At 33.8% G+C, this 19,269-nt stretch overlaps 2 protein-coding genes across 4 annotated transcripts in view; one reads left to right on the plus strand and one right to left on the minus strand.

Moving 5' to 3' along the window:
- The window catches only part of ARFIP1 (ARF interacting protein 1), a 1,058,373-nt gene that overhangs the window by 472,888 nt on the left and 566,216 nt on the right, over positions 1-19,269 (minus strand). The gene's annotated exons all lie outside the window — the stretch shown is intronic.
- Positions 1-19,269, plus strand: part of FBXW7 (F-box and WD repeat domain containing 7) — a 97,322-nt gene that overhangs the window by 59,561 nt on the left and 18,492 nt on the right. For 2 of the 3 annotated variants that reach the window (XM_045505563.2, XM_010968504.3), the window contains 2 exons: positions 9,118-9,200; positions 12,229-12,370. In XM_045505563.2, coding sequence (XP_045361519.1) covers positions 9,118-9,200; positions 12,229-12,370 — 225 coding nt within the window. Of the gene's footprint in view, positions 1-6,373; positions 6,654-9,117; positions 9,201-12,228; positions 12,371-19,269 lie in introns of those variants that run through there. The other variant, XM_010968503.3, reaches the window with a different exon arrangement.

Raw genomic sequence — 19,269 nt, forward strand, 5'->3', positions numbered from 1 at the left:
TTCCCACATGTAGCAGAACTGTGGACCCAGATAATCACTCCATGAACTCAATAATTAAGATTTAGTAGTAGTTTGCATATTTAATTGCTATTTGCAAAATGTAACACTTTTTTCCTTCTTCAGTAATGTCTGATTTTTTTTTCTTTTTAAGTTCAACTTGAGCCATCACATATCTAATGGAAATTGGTTAAAAGTAACAAACCTGGGACCGGAGTCTAATGTTCTCAAATAACTATATAACCCTGAGCAAGACACTTAATTCTCTTCTTTGCCTTTCTTACCTGTTAATAACAGTTACTGTTTTATAGGGTGTTTATAGGATATCTGTTATATGCTGGGCATCTCTGTGTCCTCACAATGACTCTGTGGCTTAGGTTCTTTCGTAAGGTAAATGGTATTACCATTACATTTTCACAAAAAAAGAGAAACTGGAACTCATGAAGGGCAAATAACCCCTATGAAGGTTACACGCTAATAATGGCATAGCCGGTGTTTAAACTCAGATTTCTCCAATTCCAAAACTTATGTTCATTCCACAAACAATGGGGAATTAGATTAGATGATTTCCAGGATCCCTTCTATTTCTAAACTCTATGACTTAACTGCTATTAGTGTTTTTTTATTGATTCAGTGGGTGTAACCTTTTTACTTCCTAGCCTGTAGCTCTTTTCTCTAAGCTTTTTGGTCATGACTAATAGCTAAAATAAGAAATTAATTTCAGAATTTTAAACAGTTCTTAAAATGAAAGGTTATTGTAATATTAAGATACAAGATTGGTATGCCATGTCTGTAGAAAATTTTTCTCAAGTCATGTGAATATATTTGAACATCACAAACAACAGCAGTAAATATCAAATTCGATAGAGAAAGAAGAGTGAATATGGTTCTAAACCATACACGGAGAGAAACTGATTTCATTCTTTCTCCATGTCAATTTAAGTCCTTCCTGGCTCATATTTGCTGTTTTATTTTTCTTGAAATTAACTTTTTAAAAATAGTTTTCCATGATATTTTTCTTACTTTACTGAAGGGATTACTACCCAAAAATTTGTAATAAAAATTTGAGAGTAAACTCTTAGATGTGAATTCAAAATGCTTACTGGTAGTTTATTTTGGATTTGAAGCATGAGATATAAAGATTAACTGCTTTCTAGATAAATCAGGATAAACTCCAGAGTAACTTACCAACTTTGTCAAATTACTGCAGATGTTGCCTGTCTGTAAAGAAGTATCGTAAGTAATGTTTTGGTATGTGTGTTAAGTCTCTGACAGCTCCGTGTAACTACAAATTTCAGAATTGCAAACAACCCGTCTTCATTGTTTTCTCTGTGGCTGTGGTAAATAGAACTCTTAATTTGCATCATTGTGTGAAACTCTGTAGGTGCGTATGTTTGTATATTGGTAGACACATACATTTGTGTGTATGATTAGCAGGTGACTAATTTGGCCCCATCTAAGAGATGAAAAAAACTTTTACTCTTGAATCAACATTGCAGGTTATTTGTGTCAAATCCTCAGGGGTTCCATTTTGTAAAGAAAGTTATAAATATTTTGAACTTAAGGATAAAGAAAAATGTATAAAAGTACCACTCTACAATCATAGTTATTTTTTAAAATGTTGAAACCAGTCTAAGCTATGATATTTTAATTTGCATTTTGCTTTATTGAGGTTAGGGTTCTGTATATTATTATAAGCATCCCTTTCATTTCCCAACAAGTGTGTTTTAAAAAAAGTTGTTATATAGGACAATATTTAATGTTTAGGTATTTTTTAAATGCTGTAGTATTTTAATATTTGCTTACTTGGATGGTAATTTCAATCTAAATCTGACAACTTGTTTCATTATACATAGTCTCAAAAAAATTTTGAACTAATTTCAGTGTAAGTTCTAAGAATCAGATACATTATTTTCTGTCTTAAATTGACCATAAATTCAGTGGAAAAAAAAGGTTTTTTGATTATATACTATCCTGACACATAGTAGGTATAAATAAATGCATTATGAGTGCATAAATATGAAAATAGCTTATTGATCAATAATGCCACCTACTTGTTTTAAGGAAAATGTAGGTGCTGGGCATACATACTATTTTAACAGATAATACCTATGATAGAACGGTTTATTAACTTGCCAGTTTTAGTTGTGAATCTTTTAAGAAGAACTTAATGACGGTGGGTTAGTGAGATTTCAGAAAATTTATTTCAACCTTAACATGCTCGGCATTCCTTTCTTTGATGTTGAAATCCCAAACTGTCTCTAATCTAAATTCTGTACTCAGGGCAAGATAGCTAACTGTGTAGGTGGTTTTCCTAGTATAATATCAGTGTAAAGAATGTTGTCATATAGTAATAAAGAAAGTCACTGACATACAGATATAAACACATTCTCCTACTATTATAAAATGGAAGTAGATTTTTAAATGTTGGCAAAGTAATGAAAAGAAACAATAGAATTTATAGTATCAACTAATTATAATACAATAGTTGAGCTTTTTAGTACTAAGTATAATTTAGTACTAGGCATACATTTATGCTTTAGAAAAATGATGTTATGTTTGCTACTATTTGCTTATGTGGCCAGTTATTCAAAACTATTAATTATTTGTTATGTATCATTTTTCTACTATGTGAGATGTGAACCTTCAAATGGTAGGGGAGAAAGATGTACAAAAATAAGTACAAGGAGGTGTGATAAGTGCAGTAATAGAAGAATATGTTTGAAATCGAAATACTGAACTCTGAGTCAAGGTGAGGAAAAGTACTCTGTTAACGGTTCCTTCCTCTGTTGACACCATATATAAAGATAGGTACTTCCCTGAAGATAACATGATCAGGTGGAGACTGTTTTACTGTTTGTATTTTCCTCACTATTTATATGTAGGTTAGTTTTTGTTTCTGCCCGTAACCACAGCTTGCCCTTCTGAAAACTTAGTCATCCCAACCAGTTGCTCAGAAAGAGCCATTTCTCTGTACTAGCTCACAGGCTAATCATTCCTCTGTCAGTATTTCCCAGACTCTTACACTCTGGGGCAGCACATCTTCATATCTTTGTGTGGTTTTTTTTATTTTTCGAGCTACTGCTCTCATGCATTCCTCATACACCCAGCTCAGTGGAGTTGTGATGGGATGAGCATTGGGTCTGAATTAGCAGACAGTCTATGGTCCAGGACTTCAATGATAGTCCCTGCCCTTGCTCGTAGATTTTCAGTAAGGCTTATAGCTTGTCAGCAGAAGAAACAATCTTTTATAGAATGGGAAATTTATTGTTTAGCTGATATTACATGAAGATTTACTTTATTGTAGTGAAAATATATTAAATACATTGAGATATTAATTCTAAAAATTGATGACAAACACAAGTATTTTTTTTTTTAGCTATGATGGTTAACTCTCTAGCCTTTTCAGTGAACTTACTAGTTAACATTGCAGCCTAAAGCATAAAATACTTTTGTTTTTGTTACATTTATTTAACAGATTTTGGACTGATTTCAATTTTACAGTATTTCTGTCTACCACAGGGATAAGACAGACATAGATTCACATATAAAGTCTTTATCAGTAATATTACTAAAAACCTTAAATCTCTGTATAAAGTTTTAAACATCTGTATTTTAGCCAAGACTCCCAGAAATAGGAATGTGAGAAATCATTTGCTTTGTTCATATATAGATTATGATGAAAGTAGTCTAATAGATCACAGTTTTCATTACTGGTACTTCAAAGAATATTACAAATCATTCATTTTTATTCTATTAATTTGAAGTCTAGTTAGAGATTTGGTTGACTAGCTTTGCTTGACAAATTCTTCACAGTTCAAATTAACATTGTAAACAAGATATTAAGGAGAATTGTTTAAATACTTGGGAAAATAAAGTCTTCATGAGTACTTATAAACATATACATTCTCACTTAAAGGATAAACAAACTAATAAAAATCATTACCAAGTGGGAACCATGGTAGATAGGTGGTTGGGGGCGTTGGAAAGTCTTCTCAGTGTTTAGTTTTTGTGTATCATTTTGATTTTTGAGCCATGTAGATATTTTGCCTACTCAAAGATAAAATATGAATATACATACCTACATATAAACATACATTTGTGACAATCATGTTTTCCTGTGGCTTCCTAGCCTTGCATAGGAGCCGTGTCACCAGAAGAGCATTCTTTGAATACACAAAGTTAAGATAGTTTCTTCTTTAAACATCCTAGATTTTGAGACAGTGCTCGTGGTTTATTAAAATTGGCCTGTGTCCTCAACTGAGTAGAATTAATTTGGAAAGGTTAGTTCAGCCAGAGATAGGACATGGTTTCAGCTGAAGTCAAGGTGTTTACTGTTCTATGACTGCTAGGTGGGCAGTCTCTTTGTCCTCCAACAGGCCTTACAGGAAATTTCAGGTGTTCATTTTACAATTAATTTCTTCAGATAGCCCACAACTGAGTTGGATTTTTTTTGCTAAGAGTAAGAGATCTTTTTAAAAGGAACTTTCCTTTGAAGTAAGCTAATTGTTTATGTAGAAAACTAATTTTTTTTAATCAACCAAAGTCCATAGTTTACATTAAGGTTCACTCTTGATGTTGTACATTCTATGGATTTTGACAAATGCATAATGATATGTAGCCACCACTATAGTATCATACAGAATAATTTCATTGCCCTAAAAATCCCTTGTGCTCCATCTTTTCATTCCTCCCTCCTTCCCTCTCCCCAAACCCCTAGAAACCATGATCTTTTTATTGTTCCTGTAGCTGTGCCTTTTCCAGAATGTCATTTGGTTGAAATCATACAGTTTGTAGCCTTTTCAGACTAGCTTCTTTCATTTAGTAATATGTCTTTTAAGTTAGAAAACTAAGTAACTTTTGCTGGTACCTGTACATACTGTTTCTGAGGGTAAGGACTAATTTAAGAGCCAGGTAGGAGAATTTTTAAAAAGATAATAGACTGTAGAATATAATTTCCAGAAGACCCAAGATGTACCTTTTCATAAAATTTTAGATTATCTTATTTTGCTTATGTTTTAAGTTAAAAGACATTGTGCTGACTTAATGTCTTAATTAAAAAGGTAAACATTTATTTTTAAAATTATGATACTGCTTTATACAGTGTTTAGGATCATTTCCCTAACAAAAGTCAGAGAATATTAAAATGTAATAAGTCTAAATAGTATTGCTTTTTTTCCTGAAGAAACTTTCTTAGTACTTAAATAACTATAGGCACACAGTTTACTTGTGATAAAGAATGTTAATGGGGATGGTGGGAGTTAATTAACTAGACCCTTAATAATGGGCCTTTCTAGTCCAAAGAATCTTATAATTGCCTCTGAAGCTAGTTCTGTAGCAAGCAAGTTGCAAGGTGAAGTACCTAGATTTGTGTAGTAGTCATTCTAAGAAAAAGGTTGCCTTCAGGCCAACTTTGGAGCCTTTATTATTATATAAAATACCTTTTTAATGATAAGCAGTACACATTGTGAAAATAATTTTGAAAGTAGAAGTCCAGTGCCTCTTGTTTACCTAAGATTAAATTAACAAATAATTGTAAGACTCTCCAATGAGCAGTTTTTGGAGAAATAGAACCTTTCAGCCAAACTTTCTATACTCAGTGTTGGTTTGTTAATCATAAAAAGATATTCTCTTGATTAGTAAGGATTGATGAAGTGTGTGGTAATTTTCTTGAAAATTACGTTTTAAACTAATGGAATGGAAAAGCATAGGGAATATTTACATTAAATCTTAATATAAGAAATGTACAGGTTGAATTATAACTTATTACATAATTTCTGCAAATGCTGTATGCTCCAAACTGGTTTACTTTCTTGTAAATCGCCCCAAAGAATATTGAATTTCTCCCTTTGAAATTGCCCGTTTTGTACCATCCAAGCTACTTGAAAAATCTGATCAGTCTGTGCCAGGACTGCAGTAGGGTAACAGAGGAAATAGACTGCTTTGCTTCTGTTGGGAGGACCATATGAAAATATATTCCATTTTCAAAATGCTTCTGAAAGGACTTACTTGTGGAAATGACGCTGGCCATGAAAGTCTTCAAAAATGCAGGTTTTACAAAATGCAAAAATAACCTCCTGAAAGTTTGAAAGGGGAGAGAGGGGGCTGTCGTGTGGGGGCGGTCTCATTTGCTGCCCACATCCTCCCTCTGTTCAGCGCCTTGTGTGCTTAAGGGCTCCCTGGAGCGGATCACCATATAATTGATGTGCAGTCTGCATTGCTGAATCCTGGACTGCACCATTCTGTGTTCAAGGGAAGATGTAATCTGATCCCTCTGCTGCTGAGGGAGGAATCTGTTCAGTCAAGGCTTTGACAGGGCACAGTCTCCTCCAATAATCTTCTCCGCTCTCTCTCATTATTCCCTCGAGTTCTCCTCAGTCAGGCTGCATGCATGTATGTGCGTCCCGAGAAGCGGCTTGATACTGAGCTGCATTTGCCTTTGCTGTGGAGTTTTGTTGCCGGTTCTGCTCCCTAATCTTCCTTTTCTGACGTGCCTGAGCATGTCCACATTAGAATCTGTGACATACCTACCTGAAAAAGGTTTATATTGTCAGAGACTGCCAAGCAGCCGGACACACGGGGGCACAGAATCACTGAAGGGGAAAAATCCAGAAAATATGGGTTTCTACGGCACACTAAAAATGATTTTTTACAAAGTAAGTAATCTGTTTTCTTCCTGTATTGTATGATTGTGTGTGTGTGTGTGTGTGTGTGTGTGTGTGTGTGTGTGTGTATGCCTGCCTGAGAAGGAAAATCTGTATCATCAGAGATGGCTGCAGTATCCTCTAATTTTGGTGGGTGGCTGGATGTCTGGTATTCTGTTTTAGATCGTGAATGTGAGGAAATAATGGAAAAGACAACGTGAGCTGTAAGAAGCTTTACATTGAAAATAAAATGTACATTTTAATCTGAGAATTTTTCTCTAAAAATATATTCAGACTTCAGAAACGTGGCTCCGTTAAATGCTGACCTGGAAATACTCTACCCTTAGTTAGCTTTTAGTGAACCTTTGCCTTTTATTTTTCTGTACCTTATATATATGTTTTTCTTTTTTTCTTTCGTAGACTCTTTTAAAGCGTACAGTCACTAGAATATTGGGGATTTATATTTAAAGAGATTATATTTACTTTCTGCACCCCTTAAAAATTGCAGAATTAATTTTTGTTTCTAAAGTCAGTATTTGCAGTAAACAATGTAATATTTAAAAGATTTACATAGTCATACAGAAAGTGCTTTATTTTATAAAATATTCTAAAGATAAAAATCCTTTCTCGGTGGTTCCCTTGATATGTATTTTGGGCATTTTTATATGCTGAAGGATTTCTAAGATGGAAATAAAGTTTGCTTTTAGTGGCAAATGGCATTTGCACCAATGTATTTACAAGCTATCCAGAGAAGTTCTGAAAGCCGGTATTACAAACTTAATTGCAATGAATATCAAAGTTTCTTATAATAGTTTTGAAAATGAGAATCTGTGGAAGTTATAAAAAATAGATTTTTAGGGTAATGTATACTGACCGACCTTCCTGATGGATACCTTTCTGTGGATGTACATGTGTGCCTATAATTTATACACATTCAAGCACGTGGTTACCTATGTATTAAAGTATTTATTTTTGCTTTTTAATAAAATTATTTGGAGAAAGAAAATAAGGGATTTTGAGAGGAATCACTTTAAAATAATGTAATGAGTACAGAAACTTCTGAAGGGTTGAAATAAGACTAGTTCCATCTCTTTCAGTAGGTACTTCATGAGCCAAGGTATTAATTGTGGAGGAGCTTGTCCTACCCTCACCTCTTGCCTCTAACGTTGGAAGATAATCCCTGTGTTTTAGAAGACTTTCTTCATGATGATAAAAGCACAGTCTTTATTATCCAGAATGTGGTTCAAAAAGATTTTTAGAGTCGGGTTGGTTCTCTTTAGTATTTACAGTGTAGCATGCTAGTTATGATGTTCCATGTGAGGCAGTAGGTAAGAAAATAAGGCTGCTGCAAAGCTAGGGTTTTCACCTTTTTATAAAAATGAGGAGAACTGTCTATCACCCTGGGATTCCCTCCCCTCCGCCCCACCACTGCTGTCATTTTCAGTGATACAGTAATTAACTAGCAGATACAAACCTGAGAGGGGATGCTGAGATAGAAAAAGTTGAATCTTACCAGATCTGATTTTATAGTTTTGTAACATACATGTAGTTGGATGACCTCTATTAACCAATAGTGAAATATAAAGAATAAATATTTTAATATTGAAGATGACAAAATACAATTCTGAATATATTTACATATTACATATCTATGCAGCATAATGAAATACTTTAAAACTACAGATATTAGGTATACCTTACAAAGATGCATAACTCATTCTTTTTCTATCTTTTTTTGTTGTTGCTTTTCAAGTTAGAATATTTTGTCTTAAGTTAGTATCTGTCAGTAGAACTATATTCTGTCTAAAATCAGTTGATGACTTTTTTTCTACCTTTATTGTATCATCTCCACATTTCCCTCTTATTATGGATTTACTTTTTTTTAACTTTCCTCATTGCCCATATTCATTGCTTTATGCCTTATCATAATTACTTCTCAAGAGCATTTTGTTTACATTGTTCTTTTTACCCTTATATAATAATGTGTTTTAAGTTGCTTCCATTCTGATTTTGAAATTTTTAATTTGTTGTTTCTTTTATCCTTCTTAAAATATGTTTTTAAAGGAAAATGAAAATCACTAAGGCACGTTAAATATGGTTCTCTTCTGTGTAGGTTAACATGACATGTTTCCCTATGTTGGTTCGTAAACTAGAAAGAAAATGGGGAAGGTACATTACTCTCAAAGAATGTATATGATGTCTGTCAACTTTTAAATCACTATACGCTGTTCTTCTGGACCAAATGTTGGGACTGGGGGTGGATTCACCTTTATAGTCTTATAAAGAGTAAAACAAAGTAAAACTAATAGAAGAAACTATGAAACATTTATTTTCTATATGAATTAACTATGCCTAATTAACATTAGAGGCATATAAAAATTTAAGAATTTTTTCAGTATTACTGATGCTAATGCTAAAATTTGATAGTTGGACAGGTGATTCTTTTTAAATATATCTCATTTGTTTTACCTTATAGATGAAAAGAAAGTTGGACCATGGTTCTGAGGTCCGCTCTTTTTCTTTGGGAAAGAAACCATGCAAAGTCTCAGAATATACAAGGTAATACTAAGTATAATGATTGATTCTCTCATGATTCTCATGTCTCTTAAAAGAGTTGATGATTCTAAAAGCCTTTCTTTCAGTTTATTCTCATAGAGTTATAATGTCACTAGTACTGTTGACTGCTTAACACATTTTGCGATCACTGAAAATTGGGAAACATTATCAACCTAAATAGAGAAGAATGACTACCACCATGGCTTTATATTTTGTTGCTGATACATCGAAGTAAGACATAGGCAGAAGTCCTCCTATCAGCAAAATTTTTAAATCCCAATTTTTAAGGAATTCTAAAAAGTAAATCCTAAAATATGCATATGAGCAAATGTATCTTGTTACTATAGCAACAGCTATTCTAGGATGGAGAGTTATATTTGCAAAACTGAAGACACATTTATTAACAGTGAAATAGACCCCACGATTACTAACTAAATCTTATTTCATGAAATTGCTGTGTTAGAAACCCCCTTTTATTTGCTTGGTAAGTCTTATGTTTTTAGCACATACATTTCTACACCAGTAGAATAGTTTCCATAACAACTAACTACAATTGTAGTCTTGTTTCCTGCACCATTCCATCATTTTTGGATTTTGCATCAGTATAAAACTTTTCCCACTCTCACGCTAATTAGGCTAACTTAAGCACAATATCTGTTACCCAGCCAATTAAAAATGGCTTTGTATGTCATTTGGAATGTGGTATTTTAAAATTTAAATGACAAAAGCATCTTAAGGGCTTTTGGGGGGGGTCTTTTTACATAATTGTCACTTCTTCAGATGACCGATTGAAAGTTAGATATAGAAGCCATAAGAACTTCATCATGGTGATATTTCTCTTTTTCCCCTGAATATTTTGCTGTAGAGTTATTTTTATTCTGTAAGATGCAGTAAAATTAACGTTGCTCAGACATACGTTTTTGCGATTGAACATTGCTACGGATTGCATCTCTTTTTTCCAGGGAAACAGTGTATGTATTTTTAGTTCATTCAGTTGTGGAAAATATTTCTTTCAGATGCTCTTTTGTGACCTTCAGAAATCATAATAATTAGAATAGTTTTATATACAAAAAGTTCAGAAATGATACAGAAGAGAAAAATAAAGCTATGTCGGTTATGCAGGAAATGTTTTTTGTGTGATTTACCCATGTTAACTGCCCCCCTCCCTCTTACTTACCCTTTGCTTTTTAACAATGTCACTGTGTTTTGGCACTGCCACCAGAGGGTGTAGAATGAGAGAAAGACAAGTGAAACTACTCACTTCATTTTTGCTTTTTTCTTCTAGTCTTGATAAACTATTTCTTGGATGAGAAAGTTGAGTTTAATGTTTAAAATGAAATTTTTTTTACTGTATAGATTTCAGTCAGTCATATAAATTTGGTCTTCTATTGATGCAGCTAGTACCCGGGCAAAAGTCTTAAATGGTTCAGTTGTTCTTAAGGTAGTTTATTAATGAAAAATGAATTTTTAAAGCAGAACACATTTTAGTAAAATTTGTCTTTAGTTGCTCACTTTTTATATTGAGAAAGCACCTGCAAAAGTGAAACTTTTATTTTTAGCTTTTTAAAATACAATTTTCTTAAAGCAAACCAAACAGCATATTGATTTCCATGTCTTTTTAGACACTTTGTCAGTATATATTTGATATTTTTCAGTTTTGTTGAAAGATTTTCTAATAATAAGATGAAACCATGACTTTTTCATCATTTTTATTAGAAAATGTAAGTTATAATCACATTTCATTTTAAAGAAGAAAATAGAGCTTACTTTTGAAATTTGATAGAAGAAAAAATAGATTTAATTGTTGAATGTTACAGACCATCTTAGATGTATAATGTTGAAAGATTTAAAGGTGGTAGATAGGAAGATTTTTCTGTAAAATTTGGTGACTGAGATGCATTTTCTAGCAAAATAATGAGAAACGCTGGATAGAAAAGAATTGGAGTTGTTTCATTAGTAATTTTTCAGAGCTTGATAGTCAACTGTTAGGATACAGTTTATATGTTCTCTGGATTTAAAGCACTTTATTATCATAGCTCAATAAACTGAAAATTATTTTACAAATGTGATTTTGTTAACTGAATCTTCCTGCTCCTTTTCCCCCACGTAACTAAAATAGAGATGTTCATTATTTACCTTGAGTTTAAATAATTAAATTAGGCATTGAGATTAGAAAGTAGAACGTTTAATATATTAATAACATAGTTCTAACTACTTTTTCTGCTATTAGTCATTTTTAGGAGAGTTGGACAATTTTAAAGATAGATCATCTCTTACTAGTGGCAAAATTAATTGAATTTCAGGTTTATGGTTTTTTTTTTTTTAACTGTCTCAAAGTTTAAATTATTGGATAAAAGTATTTGATGATCTCATTTAATTTTGCATATAATATAATAAGTTCTCACTACTTACCTGTTTGAGTAAATACATTTCTAATCAAAGCTTTTTCCTGTCAAATATTATCAAGTATTATCTATACTAGCTTTAAAATAACAATAGAAAATTGGAAAGAAATACACAAATACTACAAATTATTTAGAAGGCATCTGAGGCAACTTAATGACTGATAAGACTGGTGAAATGTCTAAAACATTTGACCATACTACTTCTACATATTAATTTTTTTAAAACATTAATAATCTCACACTCCTTTTCGTAGAAAAAATTAAAACTTTTGTTTAATTGTGTCACTGGAGACCAGTCATAAGAGAAGTAAAATCTAAATCTTCTAAGGAAATGTTTTAACATCATTTGTATGTTATCAACAACTTTCAGTTTGCCATAGAGATTTTGTCATTTGGTTGCAGTTAGCTTTGCTCGGATAAAAACAGGTGGTTATGTAGGAGGGAGGAAAGTTGCTCTAAGAATAGCAGATTAGGTTTTGTGTGTCCTTGCTCTCTGGGAATAAGCAAATGAAAATAATAATTTGATTGATGTTTGAGATATGCTATATCATCCCATTCTTATTGTATTAGAGCCCATTATTCTTAATAAATATCTATGTTTGCTTCTACTCTTGTATTTTCTGTAGTACCACTGGGCTTGTACCATGTTCAGCAACACCAACAACTTTTGGAGACCTGAGAGCAGCCAATGGCCAAGGACAACAACGACGCCGAATTACGTCTGTCCAACCACCCACAGGCCTCCAGGAATGGCTGAAAATGTTTCAGGTGACATGTCTAAACACAGTACTTGAAATGTTCACTTAATTGCTGCAAAAAATAAAGGATTATTCAGCCATGAAAAGGAGCTATTATGTGCTACACATGGATGAACCTCGAAAACATTATGCTAAGTGAAAGAAGCCAGACACAAAAAGCCACATAATGTATGATTATGTGAAATACCCGGAACAGGCAAATCCATAGAGACAGGAAGCAGATAAGTGATTGCTAGATGATGCTGGGAGGGCTGTTTGGGACTAACTGCCTGTAGGTGCGGGGTTTCTTTTAGGAGTGATGTTAGTGTTTTGGAGTTGGATAGTGGCGATGGTTGCACAGCAAGATGGGTGTGCTGGGAACTGTTGAACATTTAAACGGTGGATTTTATGTTATGTGAAGTATGTCTCAATAAAAAATGCTGTTAAAAATAAGGGAACACACTTTAATTTTTAGGTGTATTAATCAAGAGGGTCCAGTGCTTGTTTTGTGTAAGTGTGCATTTGCATTTTTTATTGCTTTTTAGATAATAAGACCTTTCTTCTTTTCCTCCTATGTGTTTGGGTTTCTGGGATTCCTGAATGTACTTGTTTCCTAAACTGCATTGTTTGGAAGTTAAGCATTTAGTAGTAGCTAAATTCTTTAGTAGTAAGAATTACACTAGTCACTCGTGGTAACTTATCCATCACTATTACCCTCGTAGCCTCTAAGAGTTGATTGCAGCTTCTTTTCATCTGTGCTGTGCTTGGGTGTGGCTTATTGTGCTCAAATTCTGATGACTGTATTTTACTAGCATTTAAATTTTTGAAAGTTTACCGGGAAGATTGGCTACAACCAAACCTTGACTCTTACAAATTTCTTAACTCATGATAGTGACATTTAATTGATTTATCACTTCTTCTAGTGAGATAATGCATAGAAATCAAGTATTTAGCAAATAGTTGTCATGGGTTAAACATTTGGTTACTTATTCCTTGTAAAAAGTAAATAATATAAATTACGTTAAGTGAAGGTATCTCTGATACTAGCCACCGTACTAATGTAAAATGAATATATTTCTTTACCTCTGGCTGCTCCATTGGTAGTATTTTATGAATACATAGGGAATAATGGTTGAAGAAGATACTTTATTGATTTTATTTGATATTTCAGATTTTTAAGGTGTCCATTCGTCTAAATCTCAATATTTTAAATACCTGGGCAAAAACTGAATGTCCCAATTTTTTTCTTCTGTGGCTGGAAAACTCACTTGGAGCAATCTTTCTTTAAAATGGATTTTTAAAATTGTTTTCTACCCTTCAGGTGACTTCAGAGAAACTAGGATAACCTTTTTTGAGAGGAGTTGGTAATTGAGAGATCAGAGCAGTGGTTCCTGGTAGGGGGTAAATTTTCCCTTGGCTGAAACATTTTTATTTGTTACAGCTGAGGGGGTGGGGGCCAGACACTGCTGGCATCTGATGAGAAGAGCCGATGTGAAGAACAGCCTCCCACAACACAGAGCTATCCAGCCCAAAATATCAGTTGTGCTCAGACTGAGAATCTATACCGTACAAGCCTGGAAGCTGTACTTTACTGTTAATTATAATGTCATGAACCACTACAGTTAAAAAGAGTTTTTTGTTTTGTTTTCATAGTCATTTGTTAATTATACTTACCTTTCCTTAAGGATTATTCCCCTTCCTCACCCTAGTTCTTTTATCGCAGGTTCATGATTTTTTTTTCATTTTAATTTTTTCCTGTGTATGCCCTCAGAATTCTAAGTTTTGTGTCACATCTAAGAGATGTATCCCATCAATAAGAGGTGAAAAAAGAACTCAGACATTTACAGTCTTAAAAAATGCTTTAAAGAGTTTTTACCATCTCTGATTCAGCCAAGAAGATGGGAGTATGGGTGTGTGTTGTCATGTTTACACACGCATACAGTGTGAGCAACACAGCACTTGGGAGTGTGCAGAGGCCACTTTCATATCATTTTTATAGGCAAGTACCTGCATGATGGAAAATTACACTATCAGTAGTAGTCTTACCATCATTGTAGACAGCCTCCAAAATGTTTATGTTATATGAAATGTTTTGCTTCTTATTGGAAGGTAGTCTAGAGTGAGATTTATTTAGTATGTGATATGGGTCTATTTTTTCCAATGTTTTAGAGTTCCAGAATATTCTTTGCTAGTCATTTAAGTTCTTTACCCATTTTAGGAGAACTCTTACAAATACTGATCTATAGTGGGGGGCATTTGTGCTTTATTTTGCCATGAGGGTGTTTTAGCGGGTCCTGTGTACAGTGTTTGCTTGTTTAGCTCATTCACACTTCCCTTAATGAAATGTCCTCATGATATACATACTGTGTATCATCAGTCTCATGTACCGTAGATTACTAGATGCATCCTAACTTCAGAATGTAAATTGTAAAAAAAAAAAAAAGTGTGTCTTAGAATTAATGAGATTCAGTAAACTAAAGAATATTAGGCTAGCTTTTGTCCTGCAGAAAGGCCCATTTGATCACTTTTCATTTGAGAAGTAGATGCAGTGAAGAAAACGTGTTCTTAGCTAATAGGAATACCATGTACAGTTATCCCTACAGGTATAGTACTATATATATATATTTTTTTTTTCACATAAATATTCTGTAGCAAAGAAATTTACTTGCAACAGAAGTCCAACTATACGGGTAGGTCGAGACCTTAATCCTTTTGAGTACCATGTCTGCCTCGACACACCCAGGGCCTCATTGTGGTGCACCGCCCTTTATTTTCAGAGCTGGTGCCAAAGTAACTAGAAATGAATCACTTGCCTAAAGGCTTACAATGCTTTAACGCTTAACTTGTAGAGAGAGATAATTTCATAATAAAGTGAGGGAATTGTGAGTTGACCTATGTGGTATAGTTGAGGGATAATTAAACTGGCATGATTTCTGCAGATATGCTGTGGGGGCATTTAATGATGACTTTTCTGTTGCATAACAAGCGAAATGGGAGAGCTTGTCCCCTTACTGTTTTGCTATTGCTCCTAAGACGGTGATACGGCATTGTTTTGGTCCAGCTCCATCTATTCTGACAAAGTACTCTGTACTCAATTTATAAATTGAATGAGAACAAATGATACACCATTTTAGATAAAGGGAAATTGAAACAGAATGCCACTCCAAAATAGAAGTGCAAATTAAAAACAAAACTGAAAAAAAAAACCCAACGGAAATTTTGTACTGTTTGAATTTTCAGTTGCCATTGGTTCTTTTTTTGGCAACCAGATTTGATGCTTCAGCTTGTTAATTTTGGGGGAGATGATTGGTCATTTTTTTTTTGTCTCGTTGGGTATTAATACATAGTTTTTCACTTGCAAATAGTTTTTCACTTGCAAATACTAGTAAACTTTCACTTCATTAGGTAAAGACACCAATAACATTAACAGTCTCTGATGTTGAAATTAATATTCAGAGGCATCCTGTTATAATGAGAAGCACTTTGACTTAGAAGAAAAAGCTTTTAGTACAAATCCTGGCCTTACCTCTTAACACTTGGGTGATTTTGTTGATATTATGTAACTACTCTTGCCTTTATTCTTCGCCTCTATAAAATAGATATAACACTAAAAAGTTGTCAAAAGGGAGAAGACATGTAAATGTGCTTAAAGCTATTCTTGGAAATACAGTGGAAACTCAGTAAATGTTAGTTTCCTCTCCTAGTCAAGAAATAGCCTTTATGAGCCTCAGTTTTCTCAGGTGTAAAAAAAAAAAAGGCTATTAACATGAGCTTCATATAAATGTCATCAGATTAATATTATTAGCATTATTTTAATCAAAACATATTTGTATTGTATTAAATGAATGTATTTTGAAAATACCTGTTATACTCATAATATTCTTTTATTATTTTTTCCCATAATATTTTTTAAATGATAAAGTAGAAAATACTGTGTTTTGAAATTAAAAGTGGAGTAAAAGCTACTCTTGTGAAAGACTTAAGTTTTCTGGTAACACTTAGAAATTGTACATGTTTTCTAAGATATTTGGATCTCTTTTATTTGCTAGTCAACAAAATACTAAAATAGGATAGTGCCAAAAGAAAATGAATTCAGTATTACTTTGCCATTGTATTTGAAACGCTATGATTAAGAGGCTCTGTTGTATGAGGAAGAGTTGAAGAAAGTCATATATTTAGCCAAAGAAAAGTAAGGGAAAATGTTTCTGCCTGACATTTTGAAGACTTCTCTGTAAGAGTCAGACTGATTCTTGGTTTCTTCAGAAAACAAAACTTGGATCATATTCTTTGAGTTGGACTTTGTTGTTAAGTTGAACTTAACAATGAGAACTGACCCAGAGTAGAATGGGAGATAGTAAGTACTCCAAACCTGGAGCTGTTCAAACAGACTGGCTCCCCATGTCCTGGAGGTACTAGAGAAGTGAGTTCTTGACCACATGAAATTCAGGTGCTATATTGCCCGAAGTCATAAAATATTTATCTGAACAGAATACTAAGAATCATTCAGACTAGGACGCCGTTGATGGTTTGTGAGTCACCTGCGTCAGTACTGGCTGAGTTGGTTATTTAAAACATACAGTGTCTTCAGCCCCACCTTGACCACTGAGTCAGACTCTCTGATGGTGGGTTATAGGACTCCAGGATGCTTGCACCATTCAACCAGCATTTGAGAACCGCTGGTCTGGCCAAGCCCCTCATTATACAGGTCGGGTCTCTGGGATGCAGACTAATAAGGGGCTTCCATGCAGTTGCGCACTGAGTTCACGGGTGGAACCTAGGCCCCTGATTACAGCTCAAGGCTCCTTCTGCTCTTCTCTGCTGCCTGTATTCTCTAATTACCTGAAAGAAAACAGCACTTTCATGGGGAATTTTCAAGTTTGCATTTGCAATTTTGTCCACAAATTAAATTTTGTTTATCTGGTTCCTTTCTGAATTTGGAATGTTTTTCCTACCCACTTCCATGTATCCCCACATAACTTTACCATGAAAGACCAAAGGGAAATGCTCTTTTCGTTTCCAGAACAGCTATTTTCAGAGCAGAAATAAAATAATTAGGATCAGAATTTCCAACACTTTTTCAGATAAAGAAACTAAGGCCTGCAGAGATTAAACTGTAACCTAATTAATGGCAGTATCTCCTCCAAAAGTTAGCTTTCCTGATCCCCAGTTCAGTATTCTTTCCACTAGTCCTCATTAAAGACTGGTGTGGGTTGTTGTCATTTTATTTTAATATAGTCATTAGCTACAAGGTTTTCAAGTTAATACGTCCTTCCCTTGCTGCTAAACCATGTATATATGCAAAACTGGGAATCAGTCTTGGAACCAGACTAAGCAAGCAGATCCTAGTTGATACCATCAAATAGAAAGAATAGAAACTCTCTCTAGAAGGAGTTTTGAGATAGTGTCAGTATAGTATTTCCTGGCTGTTTGAGGATTCATTCATTTATTCAGCAAATATTTACTGAGCATCTTTAAGATGCTAGGCCCTAAATTTGGATCTGGGATACAGTAATAAACAAAACAGACAAAAAAACCCCTTATTTTGGAGAACTTAATTCTAGTCAGGAGAGGAATTGGGTGGGGGGATTTCACACGGATTTGCAGCCTTAGAACGGTCGCCTGGAGAAGATCTCAGAGACGGAAGTAAGGAAGCAAAGCATGTGGATATCTCAGGACAGAATAGTCCAGGGAACAGCAAGTGAGAAGATGCTCTGAAGCAGAGCTTGCTGGCTGTGTTTGAGACACAGAAAGTATCTGGGGCTAAAGTAGAGTAAACGAGGGAGAGGAGTAGGAAATGAGAACCTTGTAGGCCAACCTGAAGGCTTTGGCTTTTACTTGGAGTGAAGTGGGAAGCCCCTGGAGGGTTTCAAGCGGAAGAGGGAGTGACTCTTAGCCCTATCACTCTGACTAGTTTGTGGAGAAGAGAACTAGTAGGATTAAGGTGGGAAGCTGGGAGACCCTGTAAGAGGTTATAGGAATAATCCAGGCGAGAGATAATAGTAGCTTAGGCCCATTACTAATAGATTCTAGATATATTTTGAATTTTAAGGCCTTAGATTTCCCTGATGGATCAGAACTCTGATGGTGAGAGTGGAGTAGTTAGGGATGACTCCAGTTTTGGGCCTGAACAAAGCAATACAATAAGAGTTACATTTTACATAAATAGGAAAGACTGTGGATGTGCATATTTGAAGAGAAAGATTGTAGACATAGTAGCTTTCTGTTACATACACAATATTATATACAGGTCTGGAGTTCAGGGATGAAATCCAGGCTGGAGAGAAATGTGGTCCAGACCTTAGTTGGAACCATATAAGAGACGTGATTTTAAGTAATTGGACTGTTGAATATGTATGGTCCGTGAAAATAGTCTCGTCAACTTTGTAGTTTACAGCTTATGCTGCTAATCTTTGTCGGTGGTATACTTTTCAGTAAAATGTCACAAAGTAACATCTGCTGAATGTATGTATAATTCAAATTGAAATATAATTTAAATTTTATTTAACTTGCTAAATATTATTTTAAAACAACATAAGAGCATTATTTAAAGTCTTAAAAGCATTTTGCTATGTGGAAGTAATTTTCATCATAGACTTTGCCTTAAATATATAGCAATTTCTGACATACTTTCTAACATATACCTAAGATCTGAATTAGTTATTTATCATCTATTCTGCTTTTTTCATTCTAGAATCACCCTAGTGCCTAAAATCCTTGATAAAAGACATTTTTTATCTATTAGCAGTTATATACCATGTACTGATACTGTTTTTCTATTACTTTCTTTTTAAAAAACAGTAATAATACATTAACTGAAAAAATAGAGAACATTAAACATGCATAGTATATTACCTTAAATTAGAAATATTCATAGTAGTCATTAATGTAATATATATGTAAATTATAGAGTAGTAGTATATTGAAAGATTT

The sequence above is a fragment of the Camelus bactrianus genome, chromosome 2, assembly GCF_048773025.1.
Source record: "Camelus bactrianus isolate YW-2024 breed Bactrian camel chromosome 2, ASM4877302v1, whole genome shotgun sequence".
Classification (NCBI taxonomy): Eukaryota; Metazoa; Chordata; class Mammalia; order Artiodactyla; family Camelidae; genus Camelus; species Camelus bactrianus.